The sequence below is a fragment of the Drosophila takahashii genome, chromosome 2L (assembly GCF_030179915.1).
Source record: "Drosophila takahashii strain IR98-3 E-12201 chromosome 2L, DtakHiC1v2, whole genome shotgun sequence".
In the NCBI taxonomy this organism is placed as follows: Eukaryota; Metazoa; Arthropoda; class Insecta; order Diptera; family Drosophilidae; genus Drosophila; species Drosophila takahashii.
In genome coordinates, this window is record NC_091678.1 from 16,556,281 (window position 1) to 16,576,889 (window position 20,609).

General features: G+C 41.3%; 3 protein-coding genes across 3 annotated transcripts; 2 read left to right on the top strand and 1 right to left on the bottom strand.

The window, feature by feature from the left end:
- Positions 1-548: 548 nt before the first annotated feature.
- On the top strand, positions 549-5,430 carry LOC108068311 (protein phosphatase 1L). The gene is made up of 6 exons (XM_017157794.3): positions 549-1,095; positions 1,983-2,441; positions 3,014-3,590; positions 3,646-3,909; positions 3,987-4,039; positions 4,626-5,430. Exons 2-6 carry the CDS (start codon positions 2,065-2,067, stop codon positions 4,927-4,929), a joined length of 1,575 nt encoding a protein of 524 aa, XP_017013283.2. The 5' UTR covers positions 549-1,095; positions 1,983-2,064; the 3' UTR covers positions 4,930-5,430.
- Positions 5,431-5,953: 523 nt separating this feature from the next.
- Rack1 (Receptor of activated protein kinase C 1) lies at positions 5,954-8,112 on the bottom strand. Its single transcript, XM_017157797.3, has 3 exons — positions 7,921-8,112; positions 7,625-7,836; positions 5,954-6,672 (listed from the first exon to the last, which is right to left on the bottom strand). The coding sequence occupies exons 1-3, from the start codon at positions 8,027-8,029 to the stop codon at positions 6,037-6,039; spliced, it is 957 nt and encodes a 318-aa protein (XP_017013286.1). The 5' UTR covers positions 8,030-8,112; the 3' UTR covers positions 5,954-6,036.
- Positions 8,113-9,344: 1,232 nt separating this feature from the next.
- Positions 9,345-20,602, top strand: mts (protein phosphatase 2 catalytic subunit mts). The gene is made up of 4 exons (XM_017157804.3): positions 9,345-9,704; positions 18,788-19,351; positions 20,091-20,281; positions 20,354-20,602. Exons 1-4 carry the CDS (start codon positions 9,603-9,605, stop codon positions 20,424-20,426), a joined length of 930 nt encoding a protein of 309 aa, XP_017013293.1. The 5' UTR covers positions 9,345-9,602; the 3' UTR covers positions 20,427-20,602.
- Positions 20,603-20,609: the final 7 nt, after the last annotated feature.

Genomic DNA, 20,609 nt, shown 5'->3' on the forward strand with positions numbered 1-20,609 from the left:
CTTAAAAAATCCTTTAAATTAGTAAAAATATTTTTTTATAATATTTTATTAAATATAAATATTAGTAAATTTACGGTACAGGCATTTTACTGTAAAACTGTTTTTATTAGTATTGGTAAATATGCTGCCACAAACATTGCCATTTTATTCAATTTTTCGTTTTGTTTTAGTTCTTCTTTCTGCGCGTCGCGTGCTGCTTGTTTTTGTTTTTAATTTTCAGCCAATTAATTTTCCACACATTTTTTGGTGGTCAAGTGTATTTATTATAAAACCGGAAGTTGAAGCGAATGGATCGCCGTTACAGAAGATCGTTAAGGAGCTCAGCAGGTATCTTATATTTTCAAGTACTAACAATGCGGTTGGCACAGTTTCAGAGAAGCCCACTTCAAAGCCAAAGGTCAAGGTAATGCGGAGAATTGGTGGAAATATCGTACAGTTTTCAGTTTTCCTGCTTTTTCCCTGCTTTTTCGACAAACATTCAAGCTTTTCGTGAGAAGAGTAACCCTACCGACTATCGATAAGAGCTATCGCCGCGACCCCTATCGATACTTTTCAGCCGAAACGTATGTCATCAATTTCAGCTGAAATCTCAACAAGTGCAGGTTTATTTTAACTAAAAGCAGCCGAGTCGCTGGCTAAATCGGCATTGTTTGGGTCGGTGTTCAAGTTGCAGTGCGTGGAAGCGAATATATATTTTTTATTTATTTATTGCGACATCCGTGCGGGCAGACACACGAACGCGGGCGACAGATGTGCATACGTATATAGAGCACACGCACACACACGCACGCAGTGCGGATGTTCTGATTTTATGCAAGAAACTGAGTTTATTTTTAAAATAAGAATATTCGAACATCCGAAAATATAATGCCAAAGAAAGGCGACGGACGAGCGAGGAAAGAGCGAGTGTAAGCGCAGAAAAAGGGACACGACACGGCGAAAAGGAAAGGCGAACGAACGGCGAACGACAAACAAAAAAAAACAAAAAAACGGGAACAACGGCGGCAGTGGAAAACTCGGAAAATAATAAAATAAAAACACAAAAATAAAAATAATACGACATCTGACGTGCAGCGTCAAGTGCTTTTCCCCAGAGTACGTTTTTCCCCGAAATGGACTGGGATTTTCATTTTGCGAGCAATCTGCATTTTTCCCATCGAATTTAGGCCGAGTCGGAAATGCGTTCATTAAAAAAAATATACAAACTTAATATACTTAAAAAACATTTTTGTAGTCCCAAATGATCTCCTAGTCGAAAGTAATAATAATTTTGGTTAACGCGATTTATAGATGAGTTAAAAATGTTTTTAAAGAAGATGTACTAATTGACAATCCATTCGTAATATTCATGTTTAAATATGCTCTACAAAGGGTACAATATTAAAAGTAAATGTTCAAGAATTTTAAAAACTGGTACTACATTTATTACGACGTTCCTTTTTAGTACCAAATAATGGTAAGCTTGGTATCTTAATGATCCGTTTTATTTTGGTTAATGGTTAAATTTGAAATTACAATAAATTAACTTAAAAAAAAAAATTTAACAAATATTAAAACTATCCACTTAACAACATTTATTTATTTAACCAACACTTAAAATTGATTTAGAAAAACGGTCGTAGTGTTACTATAGTAAAGGTTTTTAAAAACAATAACTTTATTAAAAGCTTCTCACATTAATTTGGTACCGGAACTTCCTCAAAAACAGTAATAAAACATTCAAAGTATATACATATCTACCTTTTTGAGTTTACAAATATTTTTAAAAATCAACTAAAGGAGAGGTCTTTGAAACCGTAAAATTTAAACAACGAGAAATGCGAAATTATATTACTTCCGATTCCGCCAAGTTTGATAGAATTTTAAACGGGAAAGTCTCGCATATTAAATGCCCAACCCCTTTGTTGTTTGTTTTAATTTCGTTTTTTATTTATTGCATATACTACACACTGACACCCACCACCCACACTCACGGCTGACAGTCTCGCATGCGTTTAACTTCAAAATCCCAGACAGAACAGAAATCGAGCGCCAGCAGAGAATAACGATACACCGGCATTTCCCATGGACGACGAACTGGAAGATAAGGTGTTCTATCAGACATACGTATCGCACATGAAAATCCTGTCGAAATTTGCGGTGGGCTTCTCGTCCATCAACTCGCCCCTGGCCTACATATGGAAGCTGTGCCGACTGTATGTCCTGCGCCCGGAGGTCATCTTCTGCGGCTTGATCCTCTTCGTCCTGTTGCTTTACTTGCAAGCGGTAGATGTGTGGAGTCGCAGCATCCTGGGTCGCATCCAGGCCACTCTCGGTCGCCAGAAGGCCGTCAAGATGATGGAGATGTCGGCCAGTGCCGGGGATCACCAGAGCTGGGAAGAGATGAAACAACAGAGCTCCGCCTTCGCGGTCCTGGGACGCAGGCCTCGCATGGAGGATAGGTTGGTATATAGTCGTAGTCAAAGCCTTTTCATGAAGTCAAAATTATTCCCAGAAAATACGTAAAATCTTTCTGGATTTATAGACTTTCTAAAATTATAAAAATGTTACTTGTTATTTGATTTAAATTGCCTATTGACAAACAAGATCTTGGCAAATGAGACAGCATTAATTATAAAATTATAAATTCTTCAAATAGTAATGCATCACCTTATGGCTACGTTAATCTTTTCCATATGCCAACTTTTTTTACGACAAATATTACTTAGCTTTCGAATAAGTGATCCATAAAAGTGGACATTCAGCGACTTTCGGACATATCTGTCTAAATTTATAACTTAACCTTCTGTGTTCTTAAACACAATACTTTGTTAATAAGCAATAAAACCCTTAGAACTACCACAAGATATAATTTATGTTACCATCAATCTCATTAATTTTTAATTTATTTATAACTTAACTTACTATGTTCTTACATGAAATACTTGTTTAAGCAATTAAACTCTTAGAGCTACCACAAGGGATTATTTATCTTACCATCAATCTAATTACTTTTTTTTTATTAATTTTCCAGATTTATCATTGAGGAGAACATCAACAACAACACTGGCATCTCCTTCTTTGCTGTATTCGACGGACATGGCGGCGAGTTTGCCGCAGATTTTGCCAAGGATGTGCTGGTAAAGAACATCTACAACAAGATCATCGAGATGTCCAAGTTGCTAAAGACCGAAGGATATTCCGGTGACTACGACAAGAGTCCTTATTTGGCTCGCAAGCAGAGTCGCAAGGAATCGAACAAGGAGAACACAGAACCGACGGCAGCGGTGACTCGAAAGGATAGCTTAAGAAAGGCCCACAGCACCACTGCTGATTGCAGCGCCATTAAACAAAAGACAACCGAGGCCTCGATCGCCGATATTTATACAGCCCAGCTGAACTCGGCGATGAGAGCCAGTGGAAATGTGGGCGCCGCCAAGGACTCGTTTCTGAACAACAACAACAATGCCCAGAATGGAGCGGGCAATGCGCCACCGCCAAACTACGAAGCCAAGTGCTACATCGAAAACGGACGTATTAACTTCGGGAAACTGATCACAGACGAGATCATGTCGGCCGACTACAAACTTGTGGAGCAAGCCAAGCGGGCGGTAAGTAATTCTTCTATGTTAAATTAATAAATACTGAATAATTGATTACCTTCAGACCAACATTGCGGGCACCACCGCCCTGATAGCAGTTGTCCAAGGCTCCAAACTGATTGTGGCCAATGTGGGCGACTCCCGCGGCGTCATGTACGATTCCCGTGGCATTGCGATTCCCCTTTCCTTCGATCACAAGCCGCAGCAGGTGCGCGAACGAAAGAGGATCCACGATGCCGGCGGCTTCATCGCCTTCCGAGGAGTTTGGCGCGTGGCCGGCGTTTTGGCTACATCACGTGCCCTCGGCGACTATCCGCTGAAAGATAAGGTAGGAAGTGAGATGATGATCCCAATCGGTTACCAGCCAAGCTAATCTTGACTTTATTTTTAACCGCACGCTTACAGAATCTGGTGATTGCTACGCCGGACATTTTGACCTTCGAACTGAACGATCACAAGTGAGTGAAGCCTTTAGAAAAATAGTGAATTAATTAACAAGCTTAAAAGTAGACTTTTTTCCTTTATAGCATATAGGAGCCCTGCATGAATGGATTCAATGAATTATTTTGAATTTATTGTTTTATATGAATGAATTAATTAGAATTTTGAGTTTAATAGAATTGAATGAATTTGAATTTTGAGTTTAATAGAATTGAATGAATGGTAAGAATTCCGAAATAATTCAAAAGACAATTTCTTTTGAAGAAGAAAAGGCCATAAATTTGTGATTAAATCTGCATGAATTTTATTTTCTAAGCAGTTAACATTGATTTGTTAAAAATTTTCCACTTTTTGTTCTCAAAAGAAAGCACAAAAAAAAACTAGAAAATTCAAAAAACTCATAAAAATTATTCATTCATTTATTCAATTCGAAATGAATCAGAAAAACATTCAATTTATTTCGCATAGAATTGAAAAATCAGAAATTTCATGGCATACTATGATAAAACAAAAATTGAATGGTTAACGCAGGGCTCTTTAGCATATGTATACAATTAAACGAACTTAATTTAGACCTATGATTAACATTTAACTTCCTTTTAGGCCCCACTTTCTGATACTAGCCTCCGATGGCCTCTGGGACACGTTCAGTAACGAGGAGGCCTGCACTTTCGCCCAGGAGCATCTGAAGGAGTCGGATTTTGGCGCCAAATCTCTGGTCATGGAGTCCTATAAACGTGGCTCGGTAGACAACATCACCGTGCTGGTGATAGTCTTCAAGAACGATGTTTATAAGATTGGCAGCTCAGCGGGAAAAGCGGGAGATGAGTCCCTAAAAGTCCCAGCCAAATCGCAACCAGTTGCGCCTGCAGTTGTGCAACGCTCGAATTCAATCAAAACCAAATGAGATACGAAATATTAGAGTGCCTGCTTAGAAATGCTCTACAGCTTTCCCCCCAAATTTTCCTCCTCCCAAAGAAAAAACAAACAAAAGTGCCCAAAATTTCTAGTTAGGCGTTTTGCTAAATACTTTTGTCTATTTTGTTACTTGTCCAAAGGCAGAGTTCATTCATCGCAGACACACATCCATACATAGATCACTTGGAATTGCGTTTCCCCCATTCTTCATTGTATTAATTAAGGTTGTTTGTTAGCCCAAGTTGTTTTGTACAAAATATATTTTTGCATCCGCCGCCTCATTGCCGCGCACTTTGTTTCCCCATCTCGAACACGAAAATCATCACAGTCACTGACGCAGTCAAAGAAGCATCATCAAACTCAACTATTTATTTAATTTATTTGTTATACTTGTAAAATAAAAACATTTTCCTACTTATCGAAATGTTTTTGCAAATAAAACAAGGCAGACGGAATGCGACAATTCCGTTTTGCTACTTAAATACTTCAATTCGTTTTTTTAATAATTTAAATTTGGGATGGTATTAATAAAGATGATAAATTAATAAAAAAATCTTTTGAATTTTGATAAGAGTTTTAAAATACGAAATATATACAAAAAAATGTATTCTAAATAACTATAAATAGTGAAGAAACTCAAAACCTTGTAGACCAAAACAAGAATACCTGATGAAATTGGCGCGGTCTGAGATTTGAGATTATCTTTTTTGCAAATAAATTTAAGCGAGACACATCCATCAAAATAAAATCAAAAAGGCTACCAAAAACAACAAATATTCAATGCACATCCCCATACACAAGCCCTCGACTTTCGTTAAAATTTAATAGAGAAATATAAAATTATTATAAAATTTGATTCCTTTATTAACATTTATCTTTACCAAAAGTAAGCTACCCCTATATAATTTTTACGATCCAGACCCCAGCTTGAAATATTTTCCCCGCTCAAAACGCCGTGCTTTCTGTTCCCAATCTTAAAATTAAAACTTAATCAGCCACTACAAGATACACAATTTTGTTTGAGTCAAGGACGCTTAAATTTTATTTTTGTTTTAGCTAAACAAATAATTTGGCGCCCAATACAAAAGTCAGTAGCTTAGTGAGCCGAAACAGACACCTGCCAGACGCGGATGGTGTTGTCGGAGTAGCCGGCGAAGAGGGTCTGGCCATCGGTGGACCAGGCGAGGGACAGGCACTGGGGCTGGTCGGCCTTCGACGTGGGCGAGACGACCTCGGGGCGCAGCTCCTCAACGGTCTTCTTGCAGGCCAGATCCCAGATCTTGATCGAGGGGCCGTAGGCGACGCACAGCCAGTAGCGGTTGGGCGAGAAGCACAGGGCGTTGATGATGTCGTTGTGCTCCAGGGTGTACAGGTTCTTGCCGTCATTGAGGTCCCACAGCAGGGCCTTCGAGTCCTTGCCACCGGAAGTGCACAGGGAGCCGTCGGGCGAGACGGTCACGGTGTTCAGGTAGCCGTTGTGGCCGTGATGGTTGTTCTTCAGCTTGCAGTTGGCCAAGTTCCAGACCTTCACGGTGCGATCCCAGCCGCAGGACACGATGATCGGGTTGGAGTGGTTGGGCGAGAAGCGCACGCAGGACACCCAGTCGGTGTGTCCGTCCTCCTGGATGGTGAACTTGCACTCGGCCAGGGTGTTCCACAGCTTGATGGTCTTGTCCCGGGAGCCGGACACGATCTGACGGTTATCGGCCGAGAAGGCAACCGACAAAACGTCCTAGAAAGCGAAGAAGCATTTAACGATTAGTTCAAGGTAATGGATTGATTTTTTTTATAAATAATATATTACATTCACTGGAATTTGCACTGGCTGTTTGGATTAATTATGATTTATTTAACGCAGCTGTAGTCATAAGAATTAAACATCTGTTTGACAAGTTAACGAAAATGCTAGAGAAAATATTTATATTCTTAAACAAATTCGAAAGTGTTCTTTTTATTGATATTCTTTAGAATATTTAAAAAATAAATAAATAAAAAATGTTAGTAAAGAATAACTATTTTTGGAAAAGCTTTATAGATGTTTAAAAATTTAACGAAAATGCTGAAGAAAATATTTATATTCTAAAACAATTTCGAAAGTGTTCATTTTTTTGATAATATTTAGAATATTTTATAAAAATTAAGAAATAAATAAAAATTGTAAGTAAGTAATAACTATATTTTAAAAACTTTTATAGATGATATTGTTGTATGATGAAAAACAAATAATCAAATATTTGTTATTCCAAACTGAATATTATAAAAGTAAATTATCTATCAACAATTTTAAGATACAATAAATACTGTATGTCTTTTAACTACAGCTGCATATTGGTATGTATTTATTTCTATATTTTCTTTAGCTAACCCAACCAGTCAGTGATGAAATCAATAATATTACGGGATCAATGGAAATCAGTGATTGTTTGCCTACTTACGAGGGAGCTTCAAGCAATTTTAAGCCGAGACTCGAGCGAAGGGAGAAGCGTACGTACAGATGTCAACCAGTAATTCTGCCTCGCATAGGCGCAATATATATGTATGTTTTCCGATTTGTACGCGGCAAAGGCGATGCCTAACCTCACTCCTAACCTTACTTTCGGCCGTTCGCCGGTACAAATCGGGTATTCATGTGTGAAAATCTCAAGTCCCTGAACGAACTAAGTGCAATTGGAAACTTATCCCACCTTGGTGTGTCCCTCGAAGCGACGAGTGGTCTTGCCGGCGGCCAAATCCCACAGGCGGAGGGTCTGATCCCAGGATCCGGAGAGGGCGTAGTTTCCATCTGAGGACAGCACCACGTCGCTGATGAAGTGGGAGTGGCCGTACAGGCGCTTCTGGGGGTAACCGTAGTTGGTGTCCTCGTCGCGGGTCAGCTTCCACACGATCAGGGTCTTGTCTGTAAGCCGCCAACCATTAATAATGCACGTGGTGTTCGCTTTCTATAGGGGTGCTTCCCCATAGAACTGGAAAAATAACTTACCACGGGAGGCCGAGATGATGGTGTCGGGGTCCTTGGGGTTGGTGGCGATCTGGGTGACCCATCCATTGTGGCCAATGAGGGTACCGCGCAACTGCAGGGTCTCGGACATCTTGATTAGTTATTTGCAAACGGAGCGCACTTGAAACACGTCCAAAGGCGCTGCAAGCTGGCAGAAAAAGAGGCAGTTCCGGTTCCAGTGCTCGTTAAGATGCCAACTGTCAGAACAGCCGCAGTGTTGGTAAGTTGGGAACTATCGATAGACGCGAAGCGTCGCGTTCACACTGGATGCGCATCCAAATCTATACCAAATAAAAATTAGGATAGTCCGAAACAATCGACATTTTTATACCCTTGTAGAGGGTATTATATTTCAGTCAGAAGTTTGCAACGCAGAGAAGGAGACGTTTCCGACAACATAAAGTATATCAGCACCAATAGCCGAGTCCATCTAGCCATGTCAGTCTGTCCGTTTCTATGCGAACTAGCCTCTCAGTTTTAAAAATATCGCGATAAAAATTTCCAAAAAATCTTTTTTCTATTGCAGGTAGTACATAAGTCGGAGCGAGCCGGATCGGACGGATCGGATCGGAACAGAGTTCATTGTAAATTTTTAGAAAGTAGGCGTTTTGATTTTTGACAACTTAAAAACCACATTTGATAGGACATAGCATATCTGGAATCCCTGGAACTGCACCGATCGAGTCAGCATTAATATACAGGTATTTATTTGATCCGCAATGCGACAATCTTTGTATGTTTTCCTACGGTGTCCCCACTCCAACGGGAGGCCCTCTTCCAGACAGCAATTTGTTTGCTGTATTGTTGTAGGATATGTTATAGAAATTCAGACATTCAAGAATACGATTTTTTGAACCTTTTTCTGAGTTGAAACCTCTTTCGTTTATGTTGAGATAAGCATCCGATTTTAAAGTCAACTGTTATTGAATGGTGGATGTGCTCTGTGGGAATCGCGTATTCCAAAAAGTTCCAACGGATGCACTCTATAGCCTAGTACTCACAACGACGAAAACTGCTAGCTAAGCATAGGAGTAAGCGAGAGGCAAATAGGTAGCTGACGCCTTTATTCTTCGGAATTCACCATCTAAATCTGGTATTTTTTGGTATTTCGTGGTCATCTGAGCTACCTATTGCCTGTCGCTTAGTAAGCGATAATATATTTCCTAATATTTAGCTAGCTGTTTTCGTCGGTGTGAGTTCTAGGCTTTAAAAATGGCATATTAGGGTGTATGACGGTTGGACCCTAGCAGAATTGACTTAACAATGCGTAGAAACTGGAGTGCAACTACCAGTGCAATCGATAGTTCCTCCAGTTCTTTTCGGTATATTCGGAATAATAAAAATGGTATTTTCCCAGAGGCAGATGGTATATGTTTTAGGGCCTGGTGGATTACTCGCTAGAGGCGCGCGCGGCCACACTTTTCTTTCCCTTCGTACAAATCGTGTCGTCGTCGCTTTTGTGAACAAAAAATACGAGGAAAATCGCCCGAATCGACTTGATTCGAGTGGGCACAAGCATTTGTGTGGCTAAACGAGTGAATACGCGGCTGGCAATCGAACGCAACTGCAAAGTTGTCCATTTTCCTGCACCCCCGAGTTAAAGAAAAGCCGTCAAAATTGAATCGACAAAGATTGACGAGACTTTTTCTTCCACCACAACTGCGATGGAGGATAAAGCAACAACAAAAGATCTTGATCAATGGATTGAGCAGTTGAACGAATGCAATCAGTTGACAGAGACACAAGTTCGCACCCTCTGCGACAAGGTAAGGCCCGGTCCTTGCCCATTTTCCCATGCGAATTAGGAGATGTTATAAAAATAATTTTCGTCATTGCATGCGAGCGAGCGATTTTTTGCAAATGGTGCTTCGCTGCGTGCCTCGGGCCCTCTCGCTCTTTCCAATGGGGAGAGGCGCGGAGAGGAGAGCGCGAGAGCATGATTCACGGCGCTGCCTCTCGCTCGCACAGTAGCGGCGGCTTGCGTCGCCATATTGGAATATTGGTAAATTCCAACGGCCAAGCGACGCATTGCCGCGCACAAGTGCGAGCGGGACAACGGGATTGGCAAGTGCGTGCGCGAATGCGACAGCTAGAACGGCGCTTTGGTCTAATGGGCTAAACCTGGGAAAAAGAGATATTTCTTTTTGTGTATTATTGTACAAATCGAATTGTTTAACTATAGTGAAATGTGCGTGCTTGTTGTTGTGTCCACTGGAAATTCGCAGGCCCCCGCCCCCCGCAAACTCCCTGTGCTCCGCCGTGTTTTTTGCTGAGTAAATATTACTTAATGTTTTTGTGTGTCGGTGTGTGCGCGCCCCTAGAATATGTATCTACATATGTGCCGTCGTATCTAGAATAATGCAATTGCACTGGTGTTTGTGCTCCGTTTTTTATGCCCAGCCACATTCAATTAAACACTTTTGATATCAATTGTTTTTAATTTGCCGATTTTACCGTTCATCAGGCGCGGTGCGCACACAAACAAACAAACAAGCGGATTGAGTGCGAGCGAGAGGGGCGGACAGATAACGATTCATTGATTTGGGAGTAAGTGGGGTTATGTTTGCGTCACCCAAATATTTGCCTGTGTTCCCATTAGGATCACGAATCTCCGGCCCAGAAGAACGTTCTCCGCTCTTCTCGGGCGCGTCTTCTGTGGCCTCTCTTCATCCTGTTCTGTTGGATTCAGAAAGAAAAGCGTATAGAGCCGATAGGAGAGAGAGAGAAGCAGCTGCATCAGTGTTTGTATTTGTTTTTGTATGGGTGTGCTGGCCTCGTCATGAGTTTATATTATTTATTTTCTTTTTTCCGATTTCTGGCCAAGCGGAAGCAACAGCCTCCAAGGTAATGTGCATATGGCAAAAAATCTAATTGGCTCACGCATAAATCGCCCATTTGCGCCACCGGATTCGGTTTTTACCCCCGGAACTTGTTGTCATGTCCCATTTCATCAGCTGATAAATATGAGAAATGCCAAAAGAACACGGCGGAATGTTTCAATTGAATGGAAATTTTGTTTGTTCAACTTGACACATTAATGGCTTTGTAAAAACCGGTAATTTTGCCAACGATTTTTACTTTTTTAGGGCAATAATCAGTCGTAGGTTTACATAAAACCTAAAAACCTTTTTTTTTCTTTATTTAATACATGGTATAAATAATATTTTAACATTACAATTTAAAAAAAGAATGATTAGTTTCAGTACAAAGAAAAACGGCATGAGTAATTACAAAATGAGAAGTCATATTAATCATGTTGTTACAGCCGACCCTTTAATAGAAGCTTTCAACAGCGGTTGTTTGTACTTCGATGTATTTTTATTGGTTAAATCAAGTCACAAATTAATAGTAAATCAAGAGCTTTAAAAAATCTTCCTCTCCTCTTGAGGATCGCACTGCAACAGTGTGGCCGTTGGGTTGTCGGCCAGATATGTCGATTAATATTTGATCCAGCTGATATATTTAATTAAATTGATCGGAATTCAAAATGTGCTGGGGCGGTAACATTCCCCCCCACGTAAACAGCTATGGGGTGTTTACATTTACTTTAGAGCAACGTCCAGTACAGCTATTTTGGTTGTTGGCCGTACCATAATACCATGCTGAGTCTTAATAGTAGCGGATCTCACTTGGCCATCCTTGGCTGTGACGACATCTGTAATTCGTCCTTTGGGCCAAAGGTTCCTGGGCAGATTTTCGTCCACTACGATTACGACGTCGTCAATAGCCAGAGGACGTCGTTTGGGAAACCATTTGGATCGCCTGGTGATTATTGGCATGTATTCCTTCACCCATCTCCTCCAGAATAGATCGGCTAGTTCGTTTGCCTGGCACCAACGTTGTCTTGGGTTTGACTCCTTTGTTACTGGGGGCTTGAAGCCGTCTGCGGATCCTAACAATAAATGGTTGGGGGTAAGAGCGTCATCGTCTTCTGCCTCCAAGGAAACGAAGGTCAGTGGGCGGGAGTTTATAACGTACTCTGCACTTATAAGAGCATTTTTGAGACTTTCGTCGTTGTAATTGGCGTTCGGGGAAATTGATTTGAGTACCATTTTAATCGATCGAATTAAACGTTCCCATGCCCCGCCCATGTGTGGGGCGGCAGGTGGATTGAAGCGCCATTTGATTTTGTCATATTTTACCACGAGCTTGTCAAACTCAACATTTTTGAGCTCCTCTTTGACGATCTTTTCAGTTGCTTTAAAATTAGTTCCATTGTCGGAAAATATTTCCTTGGGCGTCCCGCGTCGCGACATAAAGTTTGCCAGGCACATTACGCAAGAGCTAGTGTCAAGACTGTGGGCTATCTCTATATGAACTGCGCGCAAAGTGAGGCATGTAAAAATTACACCCCAACGTTTTTCCTTGTGTCGGCCCACGTTAACAAGAATTGGACCGAAGAAATCCACTCCAGTGTACGTAAAGGGCCTCTCGAAGCTAGCGATTCTAGCTGGTGGTAGTGGTGCCATCTGAGGAGGATCCGGGATCGCCGAGTTATTCTTGCATCTTTGGCACGCTTTCCGTACAGATTTGTAGACAACACGTAACTGGGGAATAAAATATACGGTTCGGATAAGATTAATACTTCCCTCGTGCAGCATGTGATGGTTTGTTTCGTGAAATTCCTTTATTATTAGATGAGTGATGTGGTGACGCTTTGGCAAGACAATTTGGTCTCGGCTTTGATTTATGGTGTCTGAACGACCTTGAGTACGCATTATTCCATCACTATCTATGTAAATGTTCAGTCCGATCAATGCGCTGGGTCTATTTATGAATCCGTCCGATTGAAGAGTCTCAAGTTCCGATTTGAAGGCGTCTTGTTGTGCTGTCTTGTAGAGTAGATTTTTGGCCGACGTCAGTTGTTCGAGCGTAAGCACTTTTTGGATTTTTCCCGCTGTGCATCTAGCTCGAAGAATGGCCAGATATAACAGAAAGGTAGCCGTTGCTCGGTACAAGCGCTTCCAATCGGAAAATCGTTCAACGTTTAATGGTATCGCTCCTATGCTTTGCTTTCTGATTACCAAGACCGTTTTTCGAATCTCGTCAGTGTTGACTTCATAAGATGGGCATAAAGTGGGCTGTTCCGGCCATTGGTCCTTTGAGTGCTGAAGAAATGATGGGCCGTTTATCCATTCTTGTGAGTTTGGTTTGTTGATAAACTTTGTCGCCATGTCTGCTACGTTAAGCTTCGTTGGTACCCAATGCCACTGACTAGCGCTTGTGGTCTCCAGAATTTCTCCTACGCGGTGCATTACAAAAGCGTGAAAATGACGTGGGTCCATCGTCAGCCAGGAAAGTACTGTCCTTGAGTCAGTCCAATAAGTATGTTGATCGACGCTTATGTTGCGAGTGCTCCGCGCTTTGTAGGATAAGCGTGCACCGATTACAGCAGCAAGCAGCTCCATGCGTGGTATGGAAAGTGGTTTAAGGGGGGCCACTTTGCTTTTTGCTGCGACCAGTGAGACAGTGATATCGTTCCCTTTTCCTATTCGAAAGTAACACACGGCGGCATATCCGTACTCGCTGGCGTCCACGAAAGTATGTAGTTCTATGAAATCCGCCATATGAAGTAAGGGTGAGTAATGACGCGGTACTTGAATAGTTGTAGATTGGGGTAGCAAGTCCTTCCATTTCGTCCAAAATACCAGCTGAGGTCCTTGTAAGATGTCGTCCCAGCCAATGCCTGTACGCCAAATTTCCTGAAGAAGCATTTTAAGGCCAATAGTATAGCAGGATAAGAATCCTAACGGATCGAATATGGACATCAACACTTGCAGTACCTCGCGTTTGGTTGGCAAGGCTTCTTCGGAAAGGACGTCTCTTTTCATTCGTGCAAATCTAAAAACATATTTAAACATGTCAGTTGTTGGTTCCCAAAACATACCGAGTACTTTTTCTGGATCTCCGAGTTCCTTTGGCGGTTGTAGATTGAGCGAATCACCCTGTAAATGTTTCAAGACTTCGGGTGAATTAGAAGCCCAGTTCCTAATATGGAAGCCTCCAGCCGCGTGTATGTCTCGGACCTTTTGGGAAACCTCGATTGCTTCAGTTTCGTTGGCTAGGCTATCTATGTAGTCGTCGACGTAGTGTGCCTTGGTAATGGCTTCAAATGCACGCGGGCTTTGCAACTTGTATTCTTCCGCGTTCTTGTCGCGAACATAATGAGCAATACATGGCGCACAGGATATTCCGAATGTCATAGATCTCATTACGAAGGTTCTGATTGCCTGTGTTTCCTTGTTGTACCACACGAAACGTTGAACGTGCGCATCTGCTTCCAGGATTCGAATTTGGTGGAACATTTCAGCAATGTCGCCACAAACAGCTATTTTACCAACTCGAAACGCCATTAATACTTCGGTGAGTGGATGTAGTAAATCGGGCCCGGTATACATAAAATCGTTGAGTGAACTTCCATGAGATTTCGCAGCCGCATCCCAGACGAGTCGGACTTTTTGAGGCTTATTCGGATTGTGGGTTATAAATATTGGAAGGTACCACACGCGTTCAGGTTGTTCCACAAGTTCGGCACTGGACAGTTCGTTTGCATACCCTTTTTTGAGTAGATTATTTATCTGCACCTCAATTTTGTCAAAGAGTTCAGGTTCTCGGTTTATCTTAGCCTTTAGACAGTTTAGCCGTTTTACTGCGTTGTTGTAGCTCTCCGGAAGAATTGGATTATTGTTGCGCCAAAGAAGTCCTACTTGGTAATGGCCTTCAGTTTTTGAACAAGTTTTGTCCAATATTTCCAGGGCCTTCTCGTCATCCACAGAACGAAACGTCTTTGGTGTAACAGATTCAACACAAAAACTCTCTTTAACGCTCTTTTCAATCTTGTCCCAGTTGCACTGGCAATGGTGCATGGAAAAGGCAGTTTTGGGGCTTGTGGAGCCTTGTAGTCCCCAACCGAGTATACACTTGGACGCAATGGGGTCATTCCATTTTCCTTCCTTGACCTTTCGTGGCACAGCGAGCTTCCAGTTGTTGTTTCCAATGAGAATCATTGGTTCGGCATTCCAATAAGATTGTAGGGGTATTCCATGTAGATGTGGAAACTTGATGCGCAATTCTTGTACGTTGACCGTCTGTTTTGGCAAGCCTAGGTTTTTCACCGTGTGAACATTATTTAGCCAATATGTTTTGGTGGCGCCTGCTCCGGCGACTCGAATATTGAAGCGTACGGAATTGCTCTCCTTTCTGGTGGTTTGATTGGTCCACTGCATACAGATCGGATCGGCGGTGCCACGTATGTTTAAACGCTTAAAGAAGGATTCGTCTATGAGTGTGACCGAAGAGCCTTCGTCCAGGAAAGCGTAGGTGTCAACCTTAATATTGTCACCTTGGATCCGTATTGGCACGACACGAAAATATTGGTCAGCTTCAGCTGACTTGACTTGGTGGGACGTGACGACGTTGATATTTTGGCTGCCTTTATGAAGTAAGGGATGATGTCTCGATTCACATCCGCCAACACCGCATTCGCTGGTAGAGAAGCATCTACGGCCATGAACTTTAAGGCACTTAAAACAGAGCCTGTTGTCGCGAACAACTTGTTGCCTTCCTTCATATGTGAGATTTTTGAATTGTTCACATTGAGCGACTTGATGCTGTACGCTTTGGCATACGAAGCAAGGTGAGTTCTCGGATCGGTGCGCTACGTGTGACTGCTCCTCCGATTGCGCATGTTGCGGCTGTACGTCATTGTAGCTGGTATGGGTGTGTACGTTATTCGTCCTTGAGTATGAAGTTGAGACGACTGTGGAGGCGGCTTCGGCGATCTTATACAACCAATCGCTAAGTGCTTTTATATTTGCTATGGATCCCTCTTTTGGGTGCATTGCCCAGTTCAGCTTATATTGATTTGGGAGTTTGTCTACCAACTCACGAACAAGCATAGGGTTGTTCAGATGCGCGTCTAGTTGGCAGGCCTCCATGGTAGCACAGATGTTGCGAACGGCAAGTGCGTAGTCGATGAGTGAATCCAGCCTGTCCTTGTTTACTGAGATTCTTTTAGCTTTCTCAATTAGGCGGTCCAGAATTTGATCCGGGCGACCAAAGAATGTTTTCAATGTGCTTATAACCTCGGGAACCATAGATGGCAACAAAAGCTTGTCTCGGACTAGATCGTACGCTTTCCCCTTAAGACATTTTTGAAGCCGAAGCATATTTTCGACATTCGAAAAGCCGGCAGCAGAAGTGCTGTTTTCAAAGGCGCTTATAAAGGTGGGCCACTCGTCTGCGTTTCCGTTGAATGTAGGTAAATCGGCTGGTAGTATTTGTCGTGCTGATAATTGAGCGCTGCTGGGGCCCATTGTTGTGGGTGTCCATGCCATGTTGGAATCCCGTTGGTGCGACAAAATATTGTATTTTTGTTCAATATATCTCTGCTCAGCTTCTCGTTTCTCCTCTAGCATCTGTAACATAAGAATGTTAGTTGATATATTTATACCGGGTGTTTCTTGCCGACTCATTTTCGGAAGCTCAACTTCGGCTACATTTATTTGCTGTAAAGCATTGGGTAGGGGTTTTCTATTAGTCTGCGTAGAGTCCAGCTTGTCCTTTTCGAGAGGTAATGGAGCATTTTCCAATCCCTGCGCGGCGGCGCCTTGCTGTGTTGTATCAATCTTTTCGCAAGGAGGGCAGGCCCAGCCTTTAATGTTATGATCACTTTCTTCACGCACACAAGAGAAATGGTACCAAGTTTTGCAATTATTACATTGAACCCATATTATGTCTTTTCCGGTTGCATCTTTTTTGCAAGAACCGCACGTTGAATTATCATCTCCGCGTGGAACCATTTTTACGTATTCGCCAATTTGATTTCGGTTGTAAGCTTCTCTGCCCGTTGGGGGAAAATTTATTTGCTTCAGCAAGCTATGCCCCTACTCACAGCCTTATTTGGCAGAGAGGCAAACCGTGTAATCAGATTTTAGTTTTGTTCTTGTTGGTTTTGTCACAAATCACTAACACCAATATGCAGAGCGTCTTCGCAAAATTTATTTGCCAGCTTCTGTCTGCGCTTGATGTGTACTCACTGATCGTAAATGACGCAGTTAATTTGAGGTTTGCGGTAAATGTAAAGTTAGTGTACGGGACTGCGGAACTTTCTTGTTCTAATAGACGCAGCTGAGCACTAATTATTAGTTAACCCGCGATTGAAACTAAATTGTTTTTTAATATTAATACTACGGAACTTTATTGTTCAGACGCAGCCACTTAGGGTGTTTCTTTGCACACGCGGAACTTAATCGTTCTGACGCGAATAACAAGATTTTTTAAAGAATGTTACAGCCGACCCTTTAATAGAAGCTTTCAACAGCGGTTGTTTGTACTTCGATGTATTTTTATTGGTTAAATCAAGTCACAAATTAATAGTAAATCAAGAGCTTTAAAAAATCTTCCTCTCCTCTTGAGGATCGCACTGCAACAGTGTGGCCGTTGGGTTGTCGGCCAGATATGTCGATTAATATTTGATCCAGCTGATATATTTAATTAAATTGATCGGAATTCAAAATGTGCTGGGGCGGTAACACATGTTCTGTCCATTTCTTACCAACGCTTTATCTTTCTACATGTTAAGTTAAATTTCATCATCTAATGATAAGAAGTCCAAGAAAATCTTCCGTTTTTCCAGAGTGTTAAGTAGACATAATTACATTGGAACAATAATTTATAAATTTTTAATTTAAACATACATAAAATATGGCCAAACCTTTCGCTTATCTCATAATTTTAAGGCGTTTCAACTGCCTTTGTTTTGGTTTTCACGTGTCATTTATTAGCACCTTCAACTTGTGCCAAAAAATATAAAATTCGACAAGAAAACGATCCAGGTTCCTCGACCGATTGCTAGATTTTGACAGCTGGCCTTGCCCTTTGACAATGTTTTACTGTTGGTACAAGTTTCCATTTATTTTGGGAATCACTTTCGGTTTCGTTAATACTTTCTGTTTCTCAGATATTCTGTCGTGTCATGCACCATTCACCCTACTATAAGAAATGGAAAGAGTACAAGATAGACCGTAAAAGATAATTAACTTTTTTTAGATTTGTCTCATATTTTTATTTGAATTTTACTATAAATCCTAAAAATGTTTCCTTCATATTAGTGATTATTGATAAAAACATAAATAAAGAGGGAATTCGTTGTACTATTTCTTTAAAATGTTTAGGAATAGAGTTTTATAGGGTTTTGTGGAGAACTATTTTTGGAATCACTTAAGAGTTCGAGATTTTTCTTGCTATAAAATTATCTCGTTATGTTTAAAGAGAAAATGTTGTATTTTCCTATCTCTTTGTTAAACATTCGAATAGACTTAGGCACTGCACTTAGCCTATATCTATGTTTTATCTTTTCTGCTAGTTACAAGCTATTTTTAGAATTCACTTTGCGTGTTGGCGTTGAGTCATTTAGTATAGTGAATAATGTACAATGTACTAATCGCTTTCTTTATCTCCTCTGACCCTGGTATAGATTTGATCTGTAACACAGTAGTGTAGATTTGAATCTAGTTATTCTAATTTTTTGGCAAATACAAAGTCTAAATGGGTATATGATTTATAAATTTTAATTCGACCTGATTGAATTTATAAATTAAATATTTGACCTTTTTGTTTAGAAGATTTTACTGGCTGCGATTGTAAAAACAAATAATTGTTTTTAATGCGAAAATTGTTTTTCTTCGACCATGGGAAATATCAAGAACTATGCGGGTGTTGAATCGATAAAAACTATTTTTTCCTCATGCGCGTTGTTTATTTACTCCCTCAGCTATAAGATAATCAGTTTACTGAAGAATTTTCCTCCAGATATATCCAATGACTGATTGTTTTCTCCCCTTTGCAGGCCAAGGAGATCCTCTCCAAGGAGTCGAACGTGCAGGAGGTAAAATGTCCCGTGACAGTGTGCGGAGATGTCCACGGTCAGTTCCACGACCTGATGGAGCTGTTCCGGATAGGCGGAAAGTCCCCGGACACCAACTACCTGTTCATGGGCGACTACGTGGACCGTGGATACTACTCCGTGGAGACCGTAACCCTTCTGGTGGCCCTGAAGGTCCGCTACCGGGAGCGCATAACCATCCTGCGCGGTAACCACGAGTCGCGCCAAATCACACAGGTGTACGGCTTCTACGACGAGTGCCTGCGCAAGTACGGCAATGCCAACGTTTGGAAGTACTTCACCGATCTGTTCGACTACTTGCCGCTGACGGCGCTCGTCGACGGGCAGATTTTCTGCCTGCACGGAGGCCTCAGTCCCTCGATCGATAGCTTGGACCACATCCGGGCCCTCGACCGCTTGCAGGAGGTGCCGCACGAGGGTCCCATGTGCGATCTTCTCTGGTCCGATCCCGATGACAGGGGTGGCTGGGGAATCTCGCCTCGTGGTGCCGGTTACACCTTTGGCCAGGTAAGTAATGCCTCCCCGTTGGCTATATAACAAATATCTTTTCAGTTGACTGGCTCAATTTTTAACGGGAATACCATAAAATATTTAAGCTGGGGAAATTTTATGGATTTAAACTTCGTTGTTTAAATAAGTCAATAACTTATGTTAATTGAGAAAGCAATTTTACACTTAAAATGTTTGCAAAACGACCTCTTAAGTACTGATAACAGACCCGTAAATATAATCTATAACTATAGCTTGAGTGAATTATTTTTCTTTGTTTAGTAATCGCTTGTATAATAATTGGCGTTAGAAATAATCCAAGTACTAGAGGAATTTCATAATAAAGCCTGCAAAAAATAAAGGGGTAAGATGTTCTTGAGGCCTGCAAATAATCAGTTAAGTGAAAACATTTTTAACATTTCAAACTTGAACTCCTTTTTCTTCTTTGTTTCGTTCTTATTTGCAAATTTTATCAGTGTCAATCAATAATCACAGCATTCGGCCGATAAAATCAATAACCAGTAATCGCTAATCGGAATTTACTGCCAAAATAAGCCCACTGATAACACAATCAATGGAAATAAAGCCCTTGACTTCATATTTAGTCATAAATGTTGTGCCTTCCAAACTGTAGGAAATTTGATAGGAACATAGAAATTCAGGAAATGGTAATTTTATCCATAACAAATTGAACCAGTCAATTAAAAGAATTACGGGAGAAAATTAAATCAAATTAACCTTTTTTGCCCTCTTTCAGGATATTTCGGAAACCTTTAACAACACAAACGGTCTGACACTCGTGTCGCGTGCCCATCAACTGGTGATGGAGGGCTACAACTGGTGTCACGATCGCAACGTGGTCACAATATTCTCAGCGCCAAACTATTGCTACCGTTGTGGCAACCAAGCGGCCCTCATGGAACTGGATGATTCACTTAAATTTTCATTGTGAGTGCATTTTTACATACCCGTCCCCTTTTGAATGACTCATGTCTGAACCATATTTATATTTCCTTTTAGCCTACAATTTGATCCAGCACCCAGGCGCGGGGAGCCTCATGTTACACGAAGAACACCCGATTATTTCCTTTAAGCTGGATTGCTTGCACCTACGCAGCTTACATTTACACATATTACATCGCATTATAACAACAACAAGAACCGAAACAATATATAATATATACAAATCCAACCAGCAGCAACAAAATAAACAAAATGGCAAGTGCTGTCGAAAAAAAAATTACCATAAAAAACAACCCGAAACTAAAACCTCGAT

Excerpts from the sequence above, each read along its gene's own strand:
- mts (XM_017157804.3), top strand. The coding sequence starts at position 9,603 with ATGGAGGATAAAGCAACAACAAAAGATCTTGATCAATGGATTGAGCAG. Across the intron at positions 9,705-18,787 it reads TTCGCACCCTCTGCGACAAG|GCCAAGGAGATCCTCTCCAA; the intron begins GTAAGGCCCGGT and ends TCCCCTTTGCAG. Across the intron at positions 19,352-20,090 it reads CCGGTTACACCTTTGGCCAG|GATATTTCGGAAACCTTTAA; the intron begins GTAAGTAATGCC and ends GCCCTCTTTCAG.
- LOC108068311 (XM_017157794.3), top strand. The coding sequence starts at position 2,065 with ATGGACGACGAACTGGAAGATAAGGTGTTCTATCAGACATACGTATCG. Across the intron at positions 2,442-3,013 it reads AGGCCTCGCATGGAGGATAG|ATTTATCATTGAGGAGAACA; the intron begins GTTGGTATATAG and ends TTAATTTTCCAG. Across the intron at positions 3,591-3,645 it reads TGGAGCAAGCCAAGCGGGCG|ACCAACATTGCGGGCACCAC; the intron begins GTAAGTAATTCT and ends GATTACCTTCAG.
- Rack1 (XM_017157797.3), bottom strand. The coding sequence starts at position 8,029 with ATGTCCGAGACCCTGCAGTTGCGCGGTACCCTCATTGGCCACAATGGA. Across the intron at positions 7,837-7,920 it reads CATCATCTCGGCCTCCCGTG|ACAAGACCCTGATCGTGTGG; the intron begins GTAAGTTATTTT and ends GGCGGCTTACAG. Across the intron at positions 6,673-7,624 it reads GCTTCGAGGGACACACCAAG|GACGTTTTGTCGGTTGCCTT; the intron begins GTGGGATAAGTT and ends TTCGCTTTCTAG.